This window comes from Coregonus clupeaformis, unplaced genomic scaffold, assembly GCF_020615455.1.
Source record: "Coregonus clupeaformis isolate EN_2021a unplaced genomic scaffold, ASM2061545v1 scaf1899, whole genome shotgun sequence".
NCBI classification, from domain to species: domain Eukaryota; kingdom Metazoa; phylum Chordata; class Actinopteri; order Salmoniformes; family Salmonidae; genus Coregonus; species Coregonus clupeaformis.
In genome coordinates, this window is record NW_025535353.1 from 25,930 (window position 1) to 49,391 (window position 23,462).

At 45.0% G+C, this 23,462-nt stretch overlaps 1 protein-coding gene across 1 annotated transcript; it reads right to left on the bottom strand.

Annotated features, from left to right (window-relative positions):
- Positions 1-248: 248 nt before the first annotated feature.
- On the bottom strand, positions 249-21,132 carry LOC121559116 (PDZ domain-containing RING finger protein 4; the record flags this gene model as incomplete). The annotated part of the gene is made up of 8 exons (XM_045218910.1): positions 249-2,877; positions 3,024-3,856; positions 4,894-5,100; positions 6,735-6,797; positions 11,581-11,679; positions 16,525-16,627; positions 19,721-20,025; positions 20,770-21,132. Coding segments are annotated over 8 exons (2,814 nt in total), but the record flags the coding sequence as incomplete, so codon positions are not given.
- Positions 21,133-23,462: the final 2,330 nt, after the last annotated feature.

A 23,462-nucleotide genomic window follows, 5' to 3' on the forward strand; every position in this document is an offset into this window, starting at 1 on the left:
TCAAACGTAACGAGAATGGGATACATGCCAATGCTTTTGATAGCCAGAGGTGTTTGCAGCTGGTGTGGTATGCGCCTCGGGGCTTGATAACTAGAGCTTGTGGAGTTTGCCCCAAAATGGCTGACAGACCTCTCATAGCAACATTATGGATTAAATAGATGGTGAATGAGATATGGTACTATGATGATTGGAATATTATGTCATGTAACCAAGCAATACATCCAACCAACCACAATTCAGTAATTTGTTTCATAAAGATAAACAATAATTTATTAACATTTCCTTTGCAAATATCACAATTAGCACACATTGACCTGCCTATGAAGTTACCAACTACCGATTACTTGAAATAAGACGATAAACACTGAGCAAAGATAGAAGAGAAGTGTACAGTGAAAAGCATCAGAGTGAAGCATCACCAAATGCTAGGAAGGACTGTTAGGTGAAATATAATACATTAGAGACAATAACTTGTGTTATTTTGACAATACAAACAGATCTTCAGACAGGTCCGAAAATATGCATATGTAGGCTAATAAATGTACAATAATTGAAAATAAGCAATAAAAAATAATAAATATGTTTTGTATTTATAAATTACATTTAATGTATTCATGGAACAATCAAATCAATTCAATTAATGTTGTTATTTAATCAGTAAGCAATTAACTTTTTTAATTATACCATTGATGAGAACCATTGCGATCACATTTGCAATGAAAGGTTGAGGAAAAACTATTGACTAGTGAACCTTTCCGTCAAGACTGCTTTAAACTGAGAAACTGAAAACCTCTGAGACACCACTAAATTATTGACATTCTGTGGAATTTTTTTAATTTTCCAAGAGAACTGACTTTACATTTTCAGAAATGATGAAAGCTAACTATACATTCTAAGAAGGAAATGGCTTCGTCCTTCAGAGATTTAGTGTCTTCACTCTTTCTACATGGCCAGCTTGGCATACTGAACATGGCCAGCTTGACATACTGAACATGGTCAGCTTGGCATACTGAACATGGCCAGCTTGACATACTGAACATGGCCAGCTTGACATACTGAACATGGCCAGCTTGACATACTGAACATGGCCAGCTTGGTATACTGAACATGGCCAGCTTGACACACTGAACATGGCCAGCTTGACATACTGAACATGGCCAGCTTGGCATACTGAACATGGCCAGCTTGGCATACTGAACATGGCCAGCTTGACATACTGAACATGGCCAGCTTGACATACTGAACATGGCCAGCTTGACATACTGAACATGGCCAGCTTGGTATACTGAACATGGCCAGCTTGACACACTGAACATGGCCAGCTTGACATACTGAACATGGCCAGCTTGGCATACTGAATGGGTCTGAGAGGGTTGTGCAGTTATATGGTCGATCCTCAGTAAAAGACAAGGAAGATTCTGCACAAGAGCCTCCTTTTGGGCTGATGATGAACATTGACGTGTGTATGTGTGTTCAAGTGTTTGTTCTCAGTTGTCTGGTCAATGGTCGTCACATTTCTGACCGCTACAGTTAATCACTGCCATGTTGGATAAACAATGCATACATGATAACGTACAACGATGTCTTTGACTTCGATGACGATGTGGTTTACGGAGAATTCTGATTTTGATAGAAACATGTTTCATGACATCATAAATAAGCAACTGCAGAAAACATATTACAGTACATCGACAACCAGTGTAAAAAAATCATTTTACAAAATGTTACTGAGTTTACAAAGTGTGAAAAATATCGTACTTTCCCCATTATAAAAAATGCCACATTGAACGAGGCAAGTAAGGTCATACCGCATGGACGCGATGAGAGAGAGAGAGAGAGAGAGAGAGAGAGAGAGAGAGAGAGAGAGAGAGAGAGAGAGAGAGAGAGAGAGAGAGAGGGGTATGAGGCAAGGTTGTCCCTAGACACTGATCTGAGGTCAGTTGCATTATCCTCCAAATAGTTAATGCCCGACCTGGGTAGTTTCAACTGATCCTAAATCTGTGTGTACAGGGTAACTTCTACCCAGAGCTGTGGTCCTATACTGTAGTAACAGACAGGAAGGCATTGTGTACTTGTTTAGTCCCCTGGTCCTCAGGTGCTCTGGCCCCGTGACTCATTAGTTCCTGGATGGTCATCCAGTTATCCAGGATCTTCTTGTTGCGTTTCTTCATCATCTTCTTGTGGCTGAGTTCCAGGATGTTGACCTCTTTACGGCCCTCGGCCCCGCTCCCCGGCCCCTCTCTGAGACACTCCAGCCGGCTCCTCTGCATGTACTCCCTCCTCCTCCTCTGCTCCCTGGCTCTGGCCAGCTGCTGCTTCCTCTCCTCTTTACTCCAGTACCGCCCCATCTTCATCTCGGACATAGCGTCGTCGTCCGTGGTCATCCCTCCACTACGCTCCTCCCTGATCCTCAGCGCCCGTTCTCGTAGAATTCGGTCCCTCGCCGGGCGCCGGGTTACATACTTCGTCCCGTCGGCTCGAACTTTGACCTTCCACTCGAGGCGTGGTTCCCCCGGGCGGCCGGAGCGCTCCCGGCAGACACTGAGGAGGCTGAGCTGGGACTGGGAGTAGGTCTCCAGACTGGAGGTCTGCTGGAGGAGCTGCTGCATGTAGCTCTGAAGGTGTCTGGCGTGGGCCGGAGAGGCGCCCTGGCCCTGCTGGGGGGCTGTGTGGTAGGGGGATGGGTAGGTAGGGACCTTGGGTGGCCCCCGGTGGCTCCTGGTGCGGTCGCAGCGCTCGTCGTCTGCAGGCAGGGCCGGGTCTGACTCGGAGGGGGAGGGGTTGGACTGGTCGGGGCTGCTGGAGATGACCGTGGTGCCTGGGCTGGGGTTGGGATCCTGTCGGCTGTGCCCAGTCGAGGTCCCACTTTGGAGCTCTCTGAAAAAGAACATTATTATCCATTGTCTATAATAGAAATGTCAGACCCGGGATTGGAACCGGAACCCTCCGGCTGATGGCCCACCTTTCTAAACTCAAGGCTAAAAAGGGCTTAATAAAATACATTTGATTGATTGACTACATACCTGTCTGGGATGGGGATGGAGATGGACTGGCCGGAGGCTGCCATTGTACTCTGGAGGTTCTTCTGGTTGGTGAGGCTGATGCGTCTCTGTAGAGAGTGGTCCGGGGATCTCTCCATGCCTAGAGGAGTGGACCTGGCGCTCTCAGCTGTGTTATAGGCACTGGAGCTGTCCTTGTCCCCCCTTAGCTTGTCGCTGTCCCACGGCCTCTCCCCTGGATGCTCGTTGATATCGGCCAGCTTGGCATGCCGCTTACGCCCGTCTTTGGGGCTCCGTCCTGGGGAGCAGATAGGGGCGCAGGGGGGGTCCCTCTTGGTCTTGCGGAGCTGGTGGGCCTGCATGATGCTCTGACACTCCAGCTCGATACTCCTCAGCTCCTCGTTCAACATCCTCAGCTCCTGTTCCATCCCTCCTCCATCACTGACCCCCACCCCGCTCTGCTCCGTCAGGCTGCACTCCATGGTGCTTCTCCTGCTGTAGTACACACCACACTCCCCGCCGTTACGGATCTGGCACTTGAGCTCCACGAGCTGCTGGAAGCGGCTGTCACACTCCAGTCCTAACCCCACTCCGCCCTCGCCGTCCTGGGCTTGGATCAGACCCCTGGGTCCCGGGGTGTCCGAGGGCACCACCCTCCTGCCCAGCCCCTGGCCATGCTCGGCCCTCCATCGGTCTCTCAGGCCCTGGGCAGGCCTCCGATGTACACGGGCTAGGAGGACTTCCTGTTCGGAGCTCTCCTCGTTGCGCCCCGTCCCCATACCGCTGTCTTTGTCCTGAGTATTGGACGAACACGTGGCCGTGTCTGTCATGACGTCATCCTCCTCCAGCTGCTTGGCCTGGAAAGAGAACAAAGAGTTCTGGTTAGAGAGGGTGTGAAAAAACAAGTAGAGAAGATAAAAAAATATTCTATAACATATCAACATGCATCAGCCCAAATCCTAGTACAAGCTCTTAAGAGTTAAGAAAAGCAACACCTGGACATCTATACTGTTTAGAATAGCAACACCTGGACATCTATACTGTTTAGAATAGCAACACCTAGACATCTGTACTCTCAACATTGAAATATGATCTGTTTGGATGTTTTATTTACATTTGATTTATACAGGGAGTCAACATGATGATTATCTATAATGATATACACTGAGTGGACAAAACATTAAGAACTCTTTCTATGACATAGACTGACCAGGTGAATCCAGGTGAAAGCTATGATCCCTTATTGATGTCACTTGTTAAATCCACTTCAATCAGTGTAGATGGAGGGGAGGAGACAGGTTAAAGAAGGATTTTTAAGCCTTGAGAAAATGTAGACATGGATTGTGTATGTGTTCCATTCAGAGGTTGAATGTCAAGACAAAATATTTAAGTGCCTTTGAACGGGGTATGGTAATAGGTGCCAGGCGCACCGGTTTGAGTGTTTCAAGAATTGCAACGCTACTGGGTTTTTCACACTCAACAGTTTCTCGTGTGTATTAAGAATGGTCAACCACCCAAAGGACATCCAGCCAACTTGACACAACTTTGGGAAGCATTGGGGTCAACATGGGCCAGCATCCCTGTGGAACGCTTTCGACACCTTGTAGTCCATGCCCAACTCAATATTAGGAAGGTGTTCCTAATGTTTTGTACACTCAGTGTATAATGGTCCTGTGTAGCTCAGTTGGTCGAGCATGGTGTTTGCAACACCAGGGTTGTGAGTTTGATTCCCACGGGGGGCCAGTATAAAAAAATTATAATGTATGCACTCACTAACTGTAAGTCGCTCTGGATAAGAGCGTCTGCTAAATGTAAAAATGTAAATGTAAAATGTAATGACCAACTATGTCCAGCTCATATTCTCTTCCCCAGGCCTTCCCCAGGCTGTTCTCACCTGCTCCTCTCCTCCTCCTGTCTTCTGCGCCTCCTCGTTCCTCCTCTCCTCTAGGATCTCCATCTTCAGCTCCTCAAGGACTTCATTGTGCTCCTCATCAAGCCACGCCTCCTCTGGTCTGGTCACCAGGAGAACGATACTCCTGGACTCCTCACTGGACAGGAGAGCGACAGCTTCCTGCCTGTCCTGTACGTCACAGCCGTTGATCTGGTAGAACGCAGGTAAAGAGATGAGAAAATATATAGTTCACACATACTGATTAAGAAAGAGAACCTGTCACTGTCTTTCACACTCACTGACAACTAAACTCCACCACAGAAGAAGAATCAATGAAGCAATTATGTAAAACACATACATAAAGAGATTAGAAAGTACTGTATCTAGTACACAAAGAGATTAGAAAATACTGTGTCTAGTACACAGAGAGATTAGAATGTACTGTATCTAGTACACAAAGAGATTAGAAAGTACTGTATCTAGTACACACTCACTCACATAGTGTACTGTACATACAGCGATAAAGAAAGAAAAGCTTCACACTCATTAACTCCTGACTGACTGACGAAACCATCCCCCTTTAAATGACTCCCTTCCTATACCGTGCACATCACAGTCATTCACTTAACTCCCTCCATCACAGAAGATGGAGTGTTTGAGGAAACTATCCCCCTTTTAATCTCTCCCTCCACCTCTCCGTCTCTCTGAGAAAAGCACCTCCAGTCAATTATGAATTCACACTTTCACAGGCAGGCAGAGGATGTCTGGTCTGCTCTGTGTACTGTCTCTACTCTGCATTGATTAAAGAGGGAGTGCAGTGGGGTCCAGCCACAGCCATGGGGGAGAGAGAGAGGGAAAGAGAGAGAGAGAGAGAGAGAGAGAGAGAGCGCTGCATGGTGTTCATGAAAGGCTCGTCTCAGCGCAGCACTGCGCCCATCCAGACATACAATTAACTGTTCTGTGACAGGTGGCGTTCATCTTTCCCCTGCAGAGTAATGGGGTTGTCACAGAGAGATAATAGGACCCAGAGAACACCAGGGCTCAGCCCTCCAATCAGAATACAACAGGGGCATAGCCCTCCAATCAGAGGAGACTGTGCAGGGTTTAGGCCACCAGTCACCTAACATCATGACTGCTACTACTGGGGAGTGTAGAAAAGCACTGACTACTACTTCTAATCTCTGTTCACACATAACACACCTAACACACACACATTTGATTTACTATCCTTGTGGGGACCAAACAATTGATTCCCATTCAAAATCATATTTTCCCTAACCCTTAACCTAACCCTAACCCTAACCTTAACTCCTAAACCTAACACTAACCCTAATTCTAATTGTAACCCTAACCCCTAAGCCTAAAATAGCCTTTTTCCTTGTGGGGACCAACGAAATGTCCCCACTTGTCCGAATTTTCCTTGCTTTACTATCTTTGTGAGGACTTCTGGTCCCCACAAGGATAGTAAAATCAGAAACGCACACACACCATATACACACAACCACACACACTCAAACCCACTTCCACACTCCTCTCTCTCCCTCTGATGTGGGAGTCTAGCTGCAGGTATCACTGTGTCTGACCCCCCAGGTGGCTCTACAGTTTTCAGAGAGAGAGAGAGAGACCCGCCAGGGAGGATGTGGTGCTGCTGTGTGAAAGCAACACTAAGGACTTTCATTTCCCAGCTTAAGTGTATCCATAAAATATGCATATGATCTGCAGCCCCGAGACAACAACAGCTCTGCTCGTAGAAGAGAGCTTTACAGGTGCCTTAGAGGTGTGTGTGTGTGTGTGTGTGTGTGCGTGCGTGCTCATGCAATTGGTCTTGAGATGAAAATACGTACCTGTAATATTCGATCTCCTTCCCTAATGCGCCCATCCCTGGCAGCGATGCTATTGGGTCCAACCTGAACAAACAAAACAATCCAGACACAGATACACAAGTTACTACTGTTGGCATGACACTGTCTGCTAGAACAGACAGCTGGTGGATCATTATCAAACACCTTCATTGCTCTCTCTTTGTGTCAACATCATCATCATCATCATCTGAAGATATTGCTTTTACAATACAACGCCGACCTCAACGCTTCCATTGAGCTCAACTTCACATGGTAATGGCATGTTTGTCCCAAATGGCACCCTATTCCCTAAATAGTGCACTACTTTTGATCAGAACCTTTTGGGTAGTAGTGCACTATATAGAGTATAGGGTGCCATTTGGGATGTTCCCATATAGTTTGAAATATGACGGTATGGATTGTAGCATCTGAGGTTTATTAGTGTGGTAGCTGTCCACCAAGATAACACTGATGTTGATGTCAACAACCATCTTCCCGCCTGATTTAAGTAAGGGGAATTAATCTAAATATTTATTGATTTTCTCCATATTTTGTTTTCATTTTTGAGGAGTGCTTGTATCGAATGTCGAATCGTTCCCTTGAAGCTATCTGTTCTGTTTTTTTCCTTCCTACCTTTGAAATTCGGTCTTAATCAAACACAAGCATTTCTTTCATCAAAGAACTGAACATCAAAATAAAGCCCTCAGCAAGAGAAAAGAAACAGTGGAAGCATATTACAAAATCTGAAATGATTAAGCTGAAAACGTGTAGATATTTATAATTTAAATAATATCAACATTTCATATTTTTCACAGGCAATCCCAGTGGATACGTTTATGAGGGAATCTAATCTATTTGGTATGATTTCAATACCGCTTCAATTTCTCTGCGATTATTTCAAACACTTTGTAGCTCTCCCAGTCAAGATCAAGAGATGTACATACGTGTTCAAAACCAACAGGAAAAGCATACCTACGCTTCCACAAGAAAAGTGACTCCAACATTATCTACAAAAATACATTTTAATGAGGCTGATAAGCATGTTCTGGAATCAAAAGTTAGACAAATACCCTGTTTTGGGTTATTACATGATGTTAGAAGGGTATGAGGCAACTGCAGGTGCTGTTCCTAGGGTATGAGGCAACTGCAGGTGCTGTTCCTACTTTACCTGAGGTAACGCTTCGGTTTATTGAAGAGAAAGCTGGTGTAAGAGCAAGGCAATACCACACACACACACGAACACACACACACACACCACCAGAATGAGAGCTTCAGTTTTACTTTAGTCTGAGAGAGATTATTTCCACTCAACTGTCTCTTTGCTCTTTGGTATGCAGACGCGGTGGCGGGAAAATGTGTCATTTTACACTTTGCAGGAGACGAGAAGGAAGGATGTCACTCACTGTGGACTAATTAAAATCCTCAATTAGAATATTGAACAGAACGAGGGGAGTATTTCAAACTTGACTTACTTTCCTCTCCTCTCTCCATGCATGGTTCATTCGGGGCGGAAGAGATATTATTTGCTTGGCAAACATTCAAACACTTCCTCATTCCTTAACACCTAATTCATTTGAAGTCAGTCAATATTCCACAACGTATATGCTATCAAATGGGAATTCACGGTTATCTTTTAATTGCTTCTGACTATAAAAGGTAATTGATATGCGGTGGGATTCCTTGTTTGATTTATTCTAACACGCCGTGTCTCTTCCCTTCCTTTAACCAAGCCCTTGGAGTGCAGTTTGTCACATTACCGTATGCCAGAGAACCAGACTCAGGAGGGGGGCATGGATAGATCTGTGTCCTACCAACAGGACACTTCTCTGGGGAAGATCGAGTCTCGGGGGGAATTCCGACCAGAGTTAAATGAGCATAAATGGAACATATCCCTTTTTTATACCCATTTCTCTCTATGTGTACTCTGACCTTGAATTTAAGCATGAGAACAGCATGCTATTCACCCGCTATTTGTTCGGGTGGAGATCAAACAAATTAAGGTGTGGCGGAGGTGTCTACAGATACGTATTCTGAATTTGACTTAATTCCCCAATTATTCCACCACCTTTACGCACGATGAAACGATGAATGTGGTTGAGCAACCCGTCGGTTCCAAGTGGAACAACATCTGCTTTCTTTTTTTCAGATAGAAATAACACCATTCCCCATGTACTGTGATTTACTTATTGATAAGACCTATTGATAAGAGCTAGGTATATGAGTAAGCTGTTTGGATAAAGGGATTGTAAATGACAATTGTTTTAGTTCTATGTTACCTTATGATCACTGGAGACAAATGTAAAACCAGTCATATGGCAGCAAACTGAAACATACCTATCAAGTTGATTTATGATTTCTAGACTGTTCACTGTATTTAAAAAAAAATATTTGTATCATGTTGTGAGCGAAAAAAGTATTTGATCCCCTGCTGATTTTGTATGTTTGCCTACTGACAAAGAAATGATCAGTCTATAATTTTAATGGTAGGTTTATTTGAACAGTGAGAGACAGAATAACAACAAAAAAATCCAGAAAAACGCATGTCAAAAATGTTATAAATTGATTTGCATTTTAAACGAGGGAAATAAGTATTTGAACCCTCTGCAAAACATGACTTAGTACTTGGTGGCAAAACCCTTGTTGGCAATCACAGAGGTCAGACGTTTCTTGTAGTTGGCCACCAGGTTTGCACACATCTCAGGAGGGATTTTGTCCCACTCCTCTTTGCAGATCTTCTCCAAGTCATTAAGGTTTTGAGGCTGACGCTTGGCAACTTGAATCTTCAGCTCCCTCCACAGATTTTCTATGGCTAGGCCACTCCAGGACCTTAATGTGCTTCTTCTTGAGCCACTCCTTTGTTGCCTTGGCCGTGTGTTTTGGGTCATTTTCATGCTGGAATACCCATCCACGACCCATTTTCAATGCCCTGGCTGAGGGAAGGAGGTTCTCACCCAAGATTTGACGGTACATGGCCCGTCCATCGTCCCTTTGATGCGGTGAAGTTGTCCTGTCCCCTTAGCAGAAAAGCACCCCCAAAGCGTAATGTTTGACGGTGGGGATGGTGTTCTTGGGGTCATAGGCAGCATTCCTCCTCCTCCAAACACGGCGAGTTGAGTTGATGCCAAAGAGCTCAATTTTGGTCTCATCTGACCACAACACTTTCACCCAGTTCTCCTCTGAATCATTCAGATGTTCATTGGCAAACTTCAGACGGGCATGTATATGTGCTTTCTTGAGCAGGGGGACCTTGCGGGCGCTGCAAGATTTCAGTCCTTCACGGCGTAGTGTGTTACCAATTGTTTTCCTGGTGATTATGGTCCCAGCTGCCTTGAGATCATTGACAAGATCCTCCCGTGTAGTTCTGGGCTGATTCCTCACCGTTCTCACGATCATTGCAACTCCACGAGGTGAGATCTTGCATGGAGCCCCAGTCCGAGGGAGATTGACAGTTCTTTTGTGTTTCTTCCATTTGCAAATAATCGCACCAACCGGTCTTGTAGCCCATTCCAGCCTTGTGTAGGTCTACAATCTTGTCCCTGACATCCTTGGAGAGCTCTTTGGTCTTGACCATGGTGGAGAGTTTGGAATCTGATTGATTGCTTCTGTGGACAGGTGTCTTTTATACAGGTAACAAGCTGAGATTAGGAGCACTCCCTTTAAGAGTGTGCTTCTAATCTCAGCTCGTTACCTGTATAAAAGACACCTGGGAGCCAGAAATCTTTCTGATTGAGAGGGGGTCAATTACTTATTTCCCTCATTAAAATGCAAATCAATTTATAACATTTTTGACATGCGTTTTTCTGGATTTTTTTGTTGTTATTCTGTCTCTCACTGTTCAAATAAACCTACCATTAATATTATAGACTGATCATTTCTTTGTCAGTGGGCAAACGTACAAAATCAGCAGGGGATCAAATACTTTTTTTCCCTCACTGTATGTAGCCACCTTCAGTTATACTCACATACATTTATAACTGTCACTTTAGTGTTTGTTTCCTTACGTTTTGCATCATTCCATTACATCGTTAGTTTACCTTCCTCTGTCACGTTCATGTGGTTGTTCCTGAGGATCGCTAGTAATAGTGGATCATACTGTATTAGGCGAACGTATTACAAGTTGTGCAATAATTTAGGGCATGGAGTCTATTGAATCATCATGGAACTCAGACCATCACGACTGGACCGTTGTCATCACAGTTTCGTGATTAGTGAGGATTATTAGGATAGATTTATAGGACTACTGCTCAACCCCTATTGTACACTTTTCTCACCTTCTAATATTTCATGGATTGAACAATTGAATATGGCAACTTTCAGGATGAATAAAACCACTGTATTTTTGATTCACCGATATATTTTGTGCATAAAGGCTCTCCAAACTTTAAAAAAAAAAAGATTCATAAATACTTTCCTAACCCTAAATAATATACAAGATCAGAGTATTTTAAAATCTAACAACTGGTGCTGAAAAGGAAACTAATATGCGTGTATTTACAATTGATGGTTTTCTTTAATTGATCCCTAATATTCTGAACCGTTCTCTCAATATATTCTAGTGAGCCTGTCGAGAAAGTTATAATGAAAGGTACACCAAATGTAAAGTGATGACTTTAGATAAATGTACTGAAAACACTATTGAATGAACTCCACAGGAAAATCTGTTGGCCAGCAAGTGGGAGGTTTTTCAGCAGTTGAATTACATTTATTCAGCACGCTAGGGAACCACGCCATAAGGTAAGTCTGAATACCAACTACTGAGAAGTGCGTAGGAAAGGCGTGTGTAAGAAAGGCATAATTTCCTAAGTCTGAGTTGCCCCTAAGGATTTGTGGTGATGGTGGTGGTGCTTACGTGGCTGACGTAGATAGCTGTATCCTCTTCATCGTCAGTCCGATAGCACAGCGTCAGACCCAACTTCTCCTGACTGTTGAGCCGGCACAGCTCTACCTGCTGTAGAGACAGAACAGAACAGAGAGAATTCACAACGGAGAGGAGAGGAGTCCAACAGAGATGTGTTACCTGAACAGACTTCATAATGACCTTGTTCTTTTCAAGTTAAAGAGCTGGGCCCATATTCCCAAACCGTCTCAGAGTAGGAGTGTTGATCTAGGATCAGTTTAGCCTTTCAGGTTATAATGGATGGACCAGGGGGAGATCAGCACTCTCTGAAACGCTTTATGAATACTCTGAGCTTAGTCTCTGACAATTGTCACTAACTAGAGAGCTGTTGCCAGGAAATTAAATCTATGCTCATATCAACATATGGTACTGACTTCATTCTGCATCAAATCAAATCAAATCAAATCAAATTTTATTGGTCACATGCGCCGAATACAACAGGTGCAGACATTACAGTGAAATGCTTACTTACAGCCCTTAACCAACAGTGCATTTATTTTAAACAAAAAAAGTAAGAATAAAACAACAACAACAAAAAGTGTTGAGGAAAAAAAGAGCAGAAGTAAAATAAAGTGACAGTAGGGAGGCTATATATACAGGGGGTACCGTTGCAGAGTCAATGTGCGGGGCACCGGCTAGTTGAGGTAGTTGAGGTAATATGTACATGTGGGTAGAGTTAAAGTGACTATGCATAAATACTTAACAGAGTAGCAGCAGCGTAAAAGGATGGGGTGGGGGGGGCAGTGCAAATAGTCCGGGTAGCCATGATTAGCTGTTCAGGAGTCTTATGGCTTGGGGGTAGAAGCTGTTGAGAAGTCTTTTGGACCTAGACTTGGCACTCGGTACCGCTTGCCGTGCGGTAGCAGAGAGAACAGTCTATGACTAGGGGTGGCTGGAGTCTTTGACAATTTTGAGGGCCTTCCTCTGACACCGCCTGGTATAGAGGTCCTGGATGGCAGGAAGCTTGGCCCCAGTGATGTACTGGGCCGTACGCACTACCCTCTGTAGTGCCTTGCGGTCAGAGGCCAAGCAGTTGCCATACCAGGCGGTGATGCAACCAGTCAGGATGCTCTCGATGGTGCAGCTGTAGAATTTTTTGAGGATCTGAGGACCCATGCCAAATCTTTTTAGTCTCCTGAGGGGGAATAGGCTTTGTCGTGCCCTCTTCACCACTGTCTTGGTGTGTTTGGACCATGATAGTTCGTTGGTGATGTGGACACCAAGGAACTTGAAGCTCTCAACCTGTTCCACTACAGCCCCGTCGATGAGAATGGGGGCGTGCTCAGTCCTCTTTTTTTTCCTGTAGTCCACAATCATCTCCTTTGTCTTGGTCACGTTGAGGGAGAGGTTGTTGTCCTTGTGTAGGAAGTAGGTTAGTGACACAGAAGGGTGAATTATCTATTTCTAAAGTTAGATAAGTATGAGATAATTATACAGACCCTCTTAAAATTAATGCTTCCAGCATTAAGGCCCTCTGCTAATTTCTACTGATGATATTCAGCTAGGAGCCAGAGTAGATCCCCAGACGGAGTAGGCTGTGGTTACCACGGTGATGAAATATTCACTATTCACTCTAGTGGGGTTCAGACTCCAGTCCCATCAAGCCCTGTTCCAGTCCCATCCAGCCCTGTTCCAGTTGTTCATTAAAGAGGAATTTCACCCTGGCTCTGCCATGGCATATAGTCATTGCTATATTAGCATCATTACATTTTTATCATAAACATCACAATTATCCAAACCACAAGCTAGAACTCTGACATTTTCATTTCACTGGTAGAATCAGGAACCAAAAAGTGAACCAAAAAGTCTGGCATTCATAGCGAAGGTAGAGGGGGCGTGGCCACAAGGGGGCGTGGCCACAACTTCAATAATGCCATTGTTTACTTGGAACCTCCAACACACAGTCATCTCAGAACTTCTCTTGGCAAGGTTTTTTGTAAACGTTTGTTTTTCACTAATATTTGTCATCATGCCTGTGTGTTGTTCTGTGCCTGGCTGTGCTAATTACAAACAAGCGCAAAAATGTGTTACCTTTCAGAGATTCACCCTGATTCTCCTAGTGGCTTGCGGCTATCAAGAATGATGCGGTGATCAAAGATTATCAGACTGAACTGTTAGGGAATCAATTGCAACGACAGTTGAGAAGTGATGCGATACCATCTATTTTTTTTCCTTCACAACAAAACGGAAGATTCTCAATTAGAGGTAAAAATAGAATTGTTGATATAGCCTCTTTTACAAAAAAGCCTGCCTTGGAGGAAGGACAGGGGCCAGAGCATGAAGCACCGCCCAACACAAGTTGTAGTCTTTCATAGAATGGAAAAAATGTGTCTGCTTGTATATTTAGCAATGAATCCGCCAATAGGAACATCACTGACAAATGTCCAATGGCTATATGGAACAAGGACAACCATATCTGCACCCACAAAAACGTATAGTGCAATCAATATAACATAGAGCCTTCACGAAATACCACAAAGTAGGACTACATTCATTTTTAGACCCCCCATCAATACACCGGAAGATGTCATAGGGTGTATCATTCAGAGCGCGAAGCCCTGACCTGCCTTCCTCCTGGGCAAGTATGTGTGAAACATGCCTCAGACATGATTCCCCCAGGGTGAAATTCCCCTTTAAACAACACATACCTTGGTGCCCCAACTTCACCGAGACCAAAATGTTGATCAACATAGTTCTGTGTGCACCCATAGGGAGAAACACGCAGTTCCCCCAGTAAATCTCTGCAAAGGGTGAAATAGTGTGTGAGAGTGAGTGCATGTGTGTGTGCATTCATACGCTTGTGTGTGTGTGTGTGTGTGTGTGTGTGTGTGTTTGAATGTAAACCAACTGTATCACTGAAACAAATTCAACAAGTAACCCACTATCACCGTGGTATACTGTGGCATTGGTACTAAAGCTGCATCATTCCAGACCAGTTAAGACTGCAATTGATGTTGAATTATTGTCTGATAAATGACATCCCACCTCCTGTGGTCTTTGCTTATTCTTGTTGTGTGGTTCCTAACCTCTCCTCACCATGGTAACACATCACACACCTACCATGTCCCCCAGCCCAGAGGGTGGTCTGTACATCAATTGCACTAAAACCTCATATCAAACAAAACACAGACGGGTGTCCCACTGGGGATGTCTTTGATGGTCGCACCGATGGCATTTACTTCACAGCGTGTTCCCTTAATGTTGCAGGTGTATTAACCCTGGTCTGTTTAGTCACTGCTGTGTTGGGAAGAAACAGAAATATATAATTGTACAGTTTGACATTTTGCTCTGCCAAATGTATTTTACTTGTGAAGTTACAGTTGGAAGGCAGGGGGTAGAAAGAAGGGACTATAACAGGGATACCCTAATTAAAGGGATACCCAAATAAAGGGATACCCTAATTAAAGGGATACCCTAATTTCCAAAGGATTCCTGGTGGCAGTTGGGAAAGATTAGAGCTAAAGCACAGAGGTGACTGATTCAAAAAATACATTCATTTCTTCAACATCTAGCCACAATAAACAGCCATTTTTCCCTCAAAGGAGGAAGGGCGCTTTTCACTAGGACTCAGCTGTTGCTGGCGAGTAGACTCCACACAGTTTAGAACGGTTCAGAACGGTCGAGAAAAGTGGTTGACATGAACGCACCATGACTGTTGATTAACTACCATGTACTGAGAGATTAGAGAACACTAGCTCCCTACTGTCAGAGAGAACAATCACAGTGTGTAGTACAGGACACAACCTTGTAATCTGGAGATCTTTGAGGTTAGATTAGAGACTCCCTCCTAGAGTGAGAAATCACAGTGTGTAGTGCAGGCAGTACATTAACTCGTAAAGGGGTAAACCACCTTATAATCGTCAGTAATAACCTGTGGATGTACTCTCTGAGGTTAGAGAGACACCACCTAGAGAGACCATGGTAGAAGATCATCTGCATCTGTGTGTTGTTTTTATAGCAGGTCACTGGGAAGAAAAACCTCCCACAGCTGCACTGTAGCTGTGCTTAAGTTAGTATGAAGCCAGGCTAAACACATCCTTCACAGCTAATTTCCCTGAGCTGCTAGGGCAACTCTTCCCTTCCCTTGAGGAGCAAGGCCATTCAGGGTACAGTTAGATACACTTGACTGAACAAAGAGTAATTGAGGGCCAGGTGTGTGTGTGTGTTTGAGGGGAAAGAGTAGCCATAACATCAGAAATCAGGTCATGACCTGACACTGACCCTGCCTCAGTTGGGCTGGCCAGTGTGTGTGTGTGTGTGTGTGTGCGTGCGTGCTTGCCTGCGCGCGTGTGTGTGCCTGTGTGCGTACTTGTGTGTGTGTGCCTGTGAGTGTGTGCTCAAACTTCACACCGTCTCTCATCCCTCTCTCACACAGAGAGACATCCATCCATTTAGTCAGAAGAGGCAGTTAAACCACAGCTGGCAGCAGAGGAACACTAATGACCCAGAATCCTGTGCAGTGAACCACGGGCGGCCATTAAACGAGCACCACCACTGCACAAACACACACTACCACGTCACCCATCACCTCACCTCACCTCACCTCACCTCATGTCTCCCACAGTCACTGCCTCTCTGACACAAATTACATTCTCCACCCAGCCTCCCAGCCTCCCAGCTTCCCAGTTAGGCTATTTATCAACACTGCAAGTGTGTCTGACAAGTGTCCTTCTTTATAGGGAAAACATACCAAACTGAGGTAGTAAGATTCATTCCGGTATTTTAATCTTTATCATTTGGATGACAAAATGAGTTGCCGGGATATGTGGTTGTAATTAGCTTTGTAGGGCATAAGTAGGGAGCACTATATTTGACCAAGAGCCAGATGACTTGTCAATATAATCGCTGTGGGAGAATTGTCATGGCAGGAATTTGTGGGGCTCAATATTGACTTACCTCGTACTCAAACTCATCTGGCATGTCCACTTCAGCTGGGGTGTTGGAGAGGTACTCTGGACACTCGTAGAACTCATGCTCCATGGTGTGGATGGAGTGACAGCTGGGGAGGAAAAGAAAGAGAGGGCGAGAGAGGGGGAGAGAGGGGGAGAGAGGGGGAGAAAGAAAGAAAGATGTGTGAGTAGCAAGCTGGTTTTAACACCTTTCTCCCTGCATTGTACATATCGGTCGCTAGCAAAAATCCCTTTTACAACCCCCAATAAAGCAACTAATGGCATGGATCTATACACACATTGTTTCATTTGAAACATAGACACATTTTAACGAGACATAAAACCCATGTAAGTGGGTTTTATCTCCTCTGTAATACATTGATTTGCAGATGCTTACTTGGCATGTATGCAGCGACATCGCAGCCCTGGGTATAACCAGCCCACAGTAACATCACTGTTATTTCTAATCACACCAGCATCCATACTGCCTCCCCCTTATCAGCCGTATCACAGACGAGGGAACGGATGATTTGTGGTTTATAGGACAAATTGATTTAATCTGGGGCCCAGTAAAGACCTATAAATAGATGGAGAATGAGCTGTAGATCAGTCTTTCCATTTGTTTTTAATCACCTTGTAAACTCTTAAAGGAAATGGATGCGGCAGTGTGACTGCACTGCAGACACAACTATTACACGTGGGTTGGAGAGCAGCCTGATGACATTAAAGGGATGTGATCAGCTGTACTTGGGGGGGGGGGTTAATGCTGCTGTCCACCATGATACAGTAGAGGCGGCTCTGAACAACCACATCAGGTTGACGTAACCCATAATAAAGCATCTCCGTGTTGAGGAGAACCATCCAAGGGGACACCCATACAAATGTATACATTCACTACAGTAAGTCAGTTTGGATAAAAGTGTCTACTAATGTCTACATTATTACCTCATCCGCATTTTATTAATTCAATTTCATATTCAAGGCTAACCCATGTTCTTTCTGAATAAAGGGTTTATCTACAGTGAGGGAAAAAAGTATTTGATCCCCTGCTGATTTTGTACGTTTGCCCACTGCAAAGAAATGATCAGTCTATAATTTTAATGGTAGGTTTATTTGAACAGTGAGAGACAGAATAAAAACAACAACAATCCAGAAAAACGCATGTCAAAAATTGTATAAATTGATTTGCATTTTAATGAGGGAAATAAGTATTTGACCCCCTCTCAATCAGAAAGATTTCTGGCTCCCAGGTGTCTTTTATACAGGTAACGAGCTGAGATTAGGAGCACACTCTTAAAGGGAGTGCTCCTAATCTCAGCTTGTTACCTGTATTAAAGACACCTGTCCACAGAAGCAATCAATCAATCAGATTCCTAACTCTCCACCATGGCCAAGACCAAAGAGCTCTCCAAGGATGTCAGGGACAAGATTGTAGACCTACACAAGGCTGGAATGGGCTACAAGACTATCGCCAAGCAGCTTGGTGAGAAGGTAACAACAGTTGGTGCGATTATTCGCAAATGGAAGAAACACAAAATAACTGTCAATCTCCCTCGGCCTGGGGCTCCATGCAAGATTTCACCTCGGGGAGTTGCAATGATCATGAGAACGGTGAGGAATCAGCCCAGAACTACACGGGAGGATCTTGTCAATGATCTCAAGGAAGCTGGGACCATAGTCACCAAGAAAACAATTGATAACACACTACGCCGTGAAGGACTGAAATCCTGCAGCGGCCGCAAGGTCCCCCTGCTCAAGAAAGCACATATACATGCCCTTCTGAAGTTTGCCAATGAACATCTGAACGATTCAGAGGAGAACTGGGTGAAAGTGTTGTGGTCAGATGAGACCAAAATGGAGCTCTTTGGCATCAACTCAACTTGCCGTGTTTGGAGGAGGAGGAATGCTGCCTATGACCCCAAGAACACCATCCCCACCGTCAAACATGGAGGTGGAAACATTATGCTTTTGGGGGTGTTTTTCTGCTAAGGGGACAGGACAACTTCACCGCATCAAAGGGACGATGGACGGGGCCATGTACCGTCAAATCTTGGGTGAGAACCTCCTTCCCTCTGCCAGGGCATTGAAAATGGGTTGTGGGTGGGTATTCCAGCATGACAATGACCCAAAACACACGGCCAAGGCAACAAAGGAGTGGCTCAAGAAGAAGCACATTAAGGTCCTGGAGTGGCCTAGCCAGTCTCCAGGCCTTAATCCCATAGAAAATCTGTGGAGGGAGCTGAAGGTTCTAGTTGCCAAACGTCAGGCTCGAAACCTGAATGACTTGGAGAAGATCTGCAAAGAGGATTGGGACAAAATCCCTCCTGAGATGTGTGCAAACCTGGTGGCCAACTACAAGAAACGTCTGACCTCTGTGATTGCCAACAAGGGTTTTGCCACCAAGTACTAAGTCATGTTTTGCAGAGGGGTCAAATACTTATTTCCCTCATTAAAATGCAAATCAATTTATAACATTATTGACATGCGTTTTTCTGGATTTTTGTTGTTGTTATTCTGTCTCTCACTGTTCAAATAAACCTACCATAAAAATTATAGACTGATCATTTCTTTGTCAGTGGGCAAACGTACAAAATCAGCAGGGGATCAAATACTTTTTTCCCTCACTGTATTAGAAAGTTCTGGCAGAAAATCCATGAGGCCAAACCCATGAGTCACATACAGGACATGCATTACTCATACATAAGTCTACAATGGTTCTCAAATCCTGGATCCTTGTATATTAACCCCCTAGTGAGGTTATCTCTATGGCAACGAGGCATACCTCACCTGACAGCAGGAAGGTGCAGATAGCAGGTTAGGGTTAGGGTTGAGGGTTAGGGTAAGGTTTGAGGCTAGGGTTAGGGTAAGGGTTAAGGTTAATGTTAGGGTTAGGGTTAGGGTTAGGGTTAGATGCCCCTCACCTGTCTGACAGCAGGAAGTGGCAGATAGCAGGTTAGGGTTAGGGTTAGGGTTGAGGGTTAGGGTAAGGTTTGAGGCTAGGGTTAGGGTAAGGGTTAAGGTTAATGTTAGGGTTAGGGTTAGGGTTAGGGTTAGATGCCCCTTACCTGTCTGACAGCAGGAAGTGGCAGATAGCAGGTTAGGGTTAGGGTTGAGGGTTAGGGTAAGGTTTGAGGCTAGGGTTAGGGTAAGGGTTAAGGTTAATGTTAGGGTTAGGGTTAGGGTTAGGGTTAGATGCTCCTCACCTGTCTGACAGCAGGAAGGGGCAGATGTCGGGTACAGGTGGAGTAGCAGGTCTCAGCTTAGCCAGGGCCATGATGTGTTCGAAGGTGATGTCAGTCTGCGTGCACACGTCCACCACGTGCACCTCCTTAAATGTTTGGTGTGCGTGGGCGGGGTTGCCATGGTGACGGACGACCTGCACCACGATGGGGTCTCTCCTGATGACCTCCACCACCTCATCATGGCTGGCTTTGGAGTAGTCCCTGCCATTCACCTGAACGGGGAAGAGATAGAAGTGTCTCAAACCTGTACAGGAATAACTAGAAGTCTATGGGGTGGGAATTAGAAGAGTCTTAAACCTATGTACACTGTACAGGAATAACTAGGTGTCTATGTGGTGAGTCAGTATCACAAAAGCTAGTCTCTTCCCACAGCCAAGTCCCTACCATTCCCAAGTCCCTACCATTCCCAAGTCCCTACCATTCCCAAGTCCCTACCATTCATAAGTCCCTACCGTTCCCAAGTCCCTACCATTCCCAAGTCCCTACCATTCCCAAGTCCCTACCATTCTCAAGTCCCTACCATTCCCAAGTCCCTACCATTCCCAAGTCCCTACCATTCCCAAGTCCCTACCATTCCCAAGTCCCAACCATTCCCAAGTCCCTACCATTCTCAAGTCCCTACCATTCCCAAGTCCCTAACATTCCCAAGTCCCTACTATTCCCAAGTCCCTACCATTCTCACATCCCTGCCATTCCAAGTCCCTACCATTCACCTGATTGAGGAGATGGAGGTGTTCTGTTAGTCCTATGTAGTGAGCCTTCAGAGAAGCAGCATATGTTATGCTGTAGAGTGCACCTGGTGATCCAATTACAGCCCGCTGAGTACCAGTCTGTTTCTACATCAGCCAACACCTTTGTCATTGTCTTGCCAAGGCAACAACATAGGCAATATTAAAACCCTATCATATACTTGTATTTCAGAGAAGCATACAGCGCTAAGATCTTACCCACTGATCCTCCTTTCTCCTCCGTTCTTATTCATATCTGACATACTGAGACCTCCTACCCACCTCATCCAGTACTGAGCTGACGTACTGAGACGTCCTACCCACCACATCCAGTACTGAGCTGACGTACTGAGACCTCCTAACCACCACATCCAGTACTGAGCTGACGTACTGAGACCTCCTACCCACCACATCCAGTACTGAGCTGACGTACTGAGACCTCCTACCCACCACATCCAGTACTGAGCTGACGTACTGAGACCTCCTACCCACCACATCCAGTACTGAGCTGACGTACTGAGACCTCCTACCCACCACATCCAGTACTGAGCTGACGTACTGAGACGTCCTACCCACCACATCCAGTACTGAGCTGACGTACTGAGACCTCCTACCCACCACATCCAGTATAATGGACCCCTGGGACTAACAGTCCAGTAATGATCCCTGAGAGCCTGGGTGAGCCTGGAGAAGAAAGGCCTGTCAGTTTTAAAGGGCACCTGCTGTCTCTCCATGGGAGGGGGGAGGTGGAGGCCTCTTCCCCTGGGTTGGACAGATCTGAGCTCTGGGTCTTTGGCTCTTGGTCTGGTCATTACAGTATTGTGGGGGTCAAACTAAATGGTTGGGTTTCAGTGGGAGGTACACACATCATACTGACACCTGCCAAGTAACACCTGCCCCCCCATACAAATTTATACATTCACTACAGTAAGTGGCTTTGGATAAAAGCGTCTGCCAATGGCGTATATTATTACCTCATCCGCATTTTATTAATTCGATTTCATATTCAAGGCTAACCCATGTTCTTTCTGAATAAAGGGTTTATCTATTAGAAGGTTCCGGCAGATAATTCAGGCCAAGGCCAGACCCATGAGTCACATACAGGACATGCATTACTCATACAGAAGTCTACAACAATGGTTCTCAAATCCTGGCTCCCTGTATATTAACCCCTAGTGAGGTTATCTCTATGGCAATGAGGCATACCTCACCTGACAGCAGGAAGGGTGGAGGCTAGGGTTAGGGTTATGGTTGAGGCTAGGGTTAGGGTTAGGGTTGAGGCTAGGGTTATGGTTGAGGCTAGGGTTAGGGTTAGGGTTATGGTTAGGGTTAGGGTTAGGGTTAGGGTTGAGGTTAGGGTTAGGTTAGGTTTGAGTCTAGGTTTAGGTTTAAGAGGGTTTCTGTTTGTGCTGGTATCAAACCTTGGGTTGCACGGGCCTTTTGCAACTTCCTGCTCTGTCTGCACATTGCAAGTCAGTCTGGTCTGGAGAGGGTGAGAGAACATTGGGCGGGTTTTTGCCTGAGGGATCAATCAAGGCAGAGAGCTGAGGCTAGGGTTAGGGTTAGGGTTGAGGCAAGGGTTAGGGTTAGGGTTAGGGTCTCTCATCTGTCTGACAGCTCACACACACACATCCTTGGTCTGCAGTCATCTGTGACCTCAGATACACTGTTTATCCAATTACAGGGCCTCATTACGCTACAGATGTCAAGTTCATTTCCAATCACATCCTCAGATTTATTTTCAACATTGATTGTTGAAATGTGTCAGGATGTCAGACTGGGAGCAAGGTGGGGCACACACAGGCACACACACACACAAGGATACACACACACACACACAAGGATACACACACACACACAAGGATACACACACACACACAAGGATACACACACATACACAAGGATACACACACACAAGGATACACACACACACACACAAGGATACACACACATACACAAGGATACACACACACAAGGATACACACACATACACACACACACACATACAAGGATACACACACACACACAAGGATACACACACACAAGGATACACACACATACACACACACACACACAAGGATACACACACACACACAAGGATACACACACACAAGGATACACACACATACACAAGGATACACACACACACACAAGGATACACACACATACACAAGGATACACACACACAAGGATACACACACATACACACACACACATACAAGGATACACACACACACACAAGGATACACACACACACACACACACAAGGATACACACACACACACACAAGGATACACACACACACACAAGGATACACACACATACACACACACACATACAAGGATACACACACACACACAAGGATACACACACATACACACACACACACATACAAGGATACACACACACATACACACACACACACATACAAGGATACACACACACACACAAGGATACACACACACACACAAGGATACACACACATACACACACACACATACAAGGATACACACACACAGGCACACACACACATACAAGGATACACACACACAGGCACACACACACATACAAGGATACACACACACAGGCACACACACACATACAAGGATACACACACACAGGCACACACACATATAAAAGGATACACACACATACGCACATGCATACTCATGTACTCACCCACTGATACACACACATACACTTACCTAACCCTAACCTAGAACTGAATGAATCTGTTTATTAATCAATTAGATTAGATGTATTGATACAGCAGATGCAGAAATAAAGAAATGGATGGTCGCTCCATTCAGCTCTGTAATGAGATAGACACCAGCTCCATTCAGTTCTGTAATGAGATAGGAACCAGCTCCATTCAGTTATGTAATGAGATAGAAACCAGCTCCATTTATTTCTGTAATGTGATAGAAACCAGCTCCATTTATCTCTGTAATGAGACAGAAACCAGCTCCATTTAT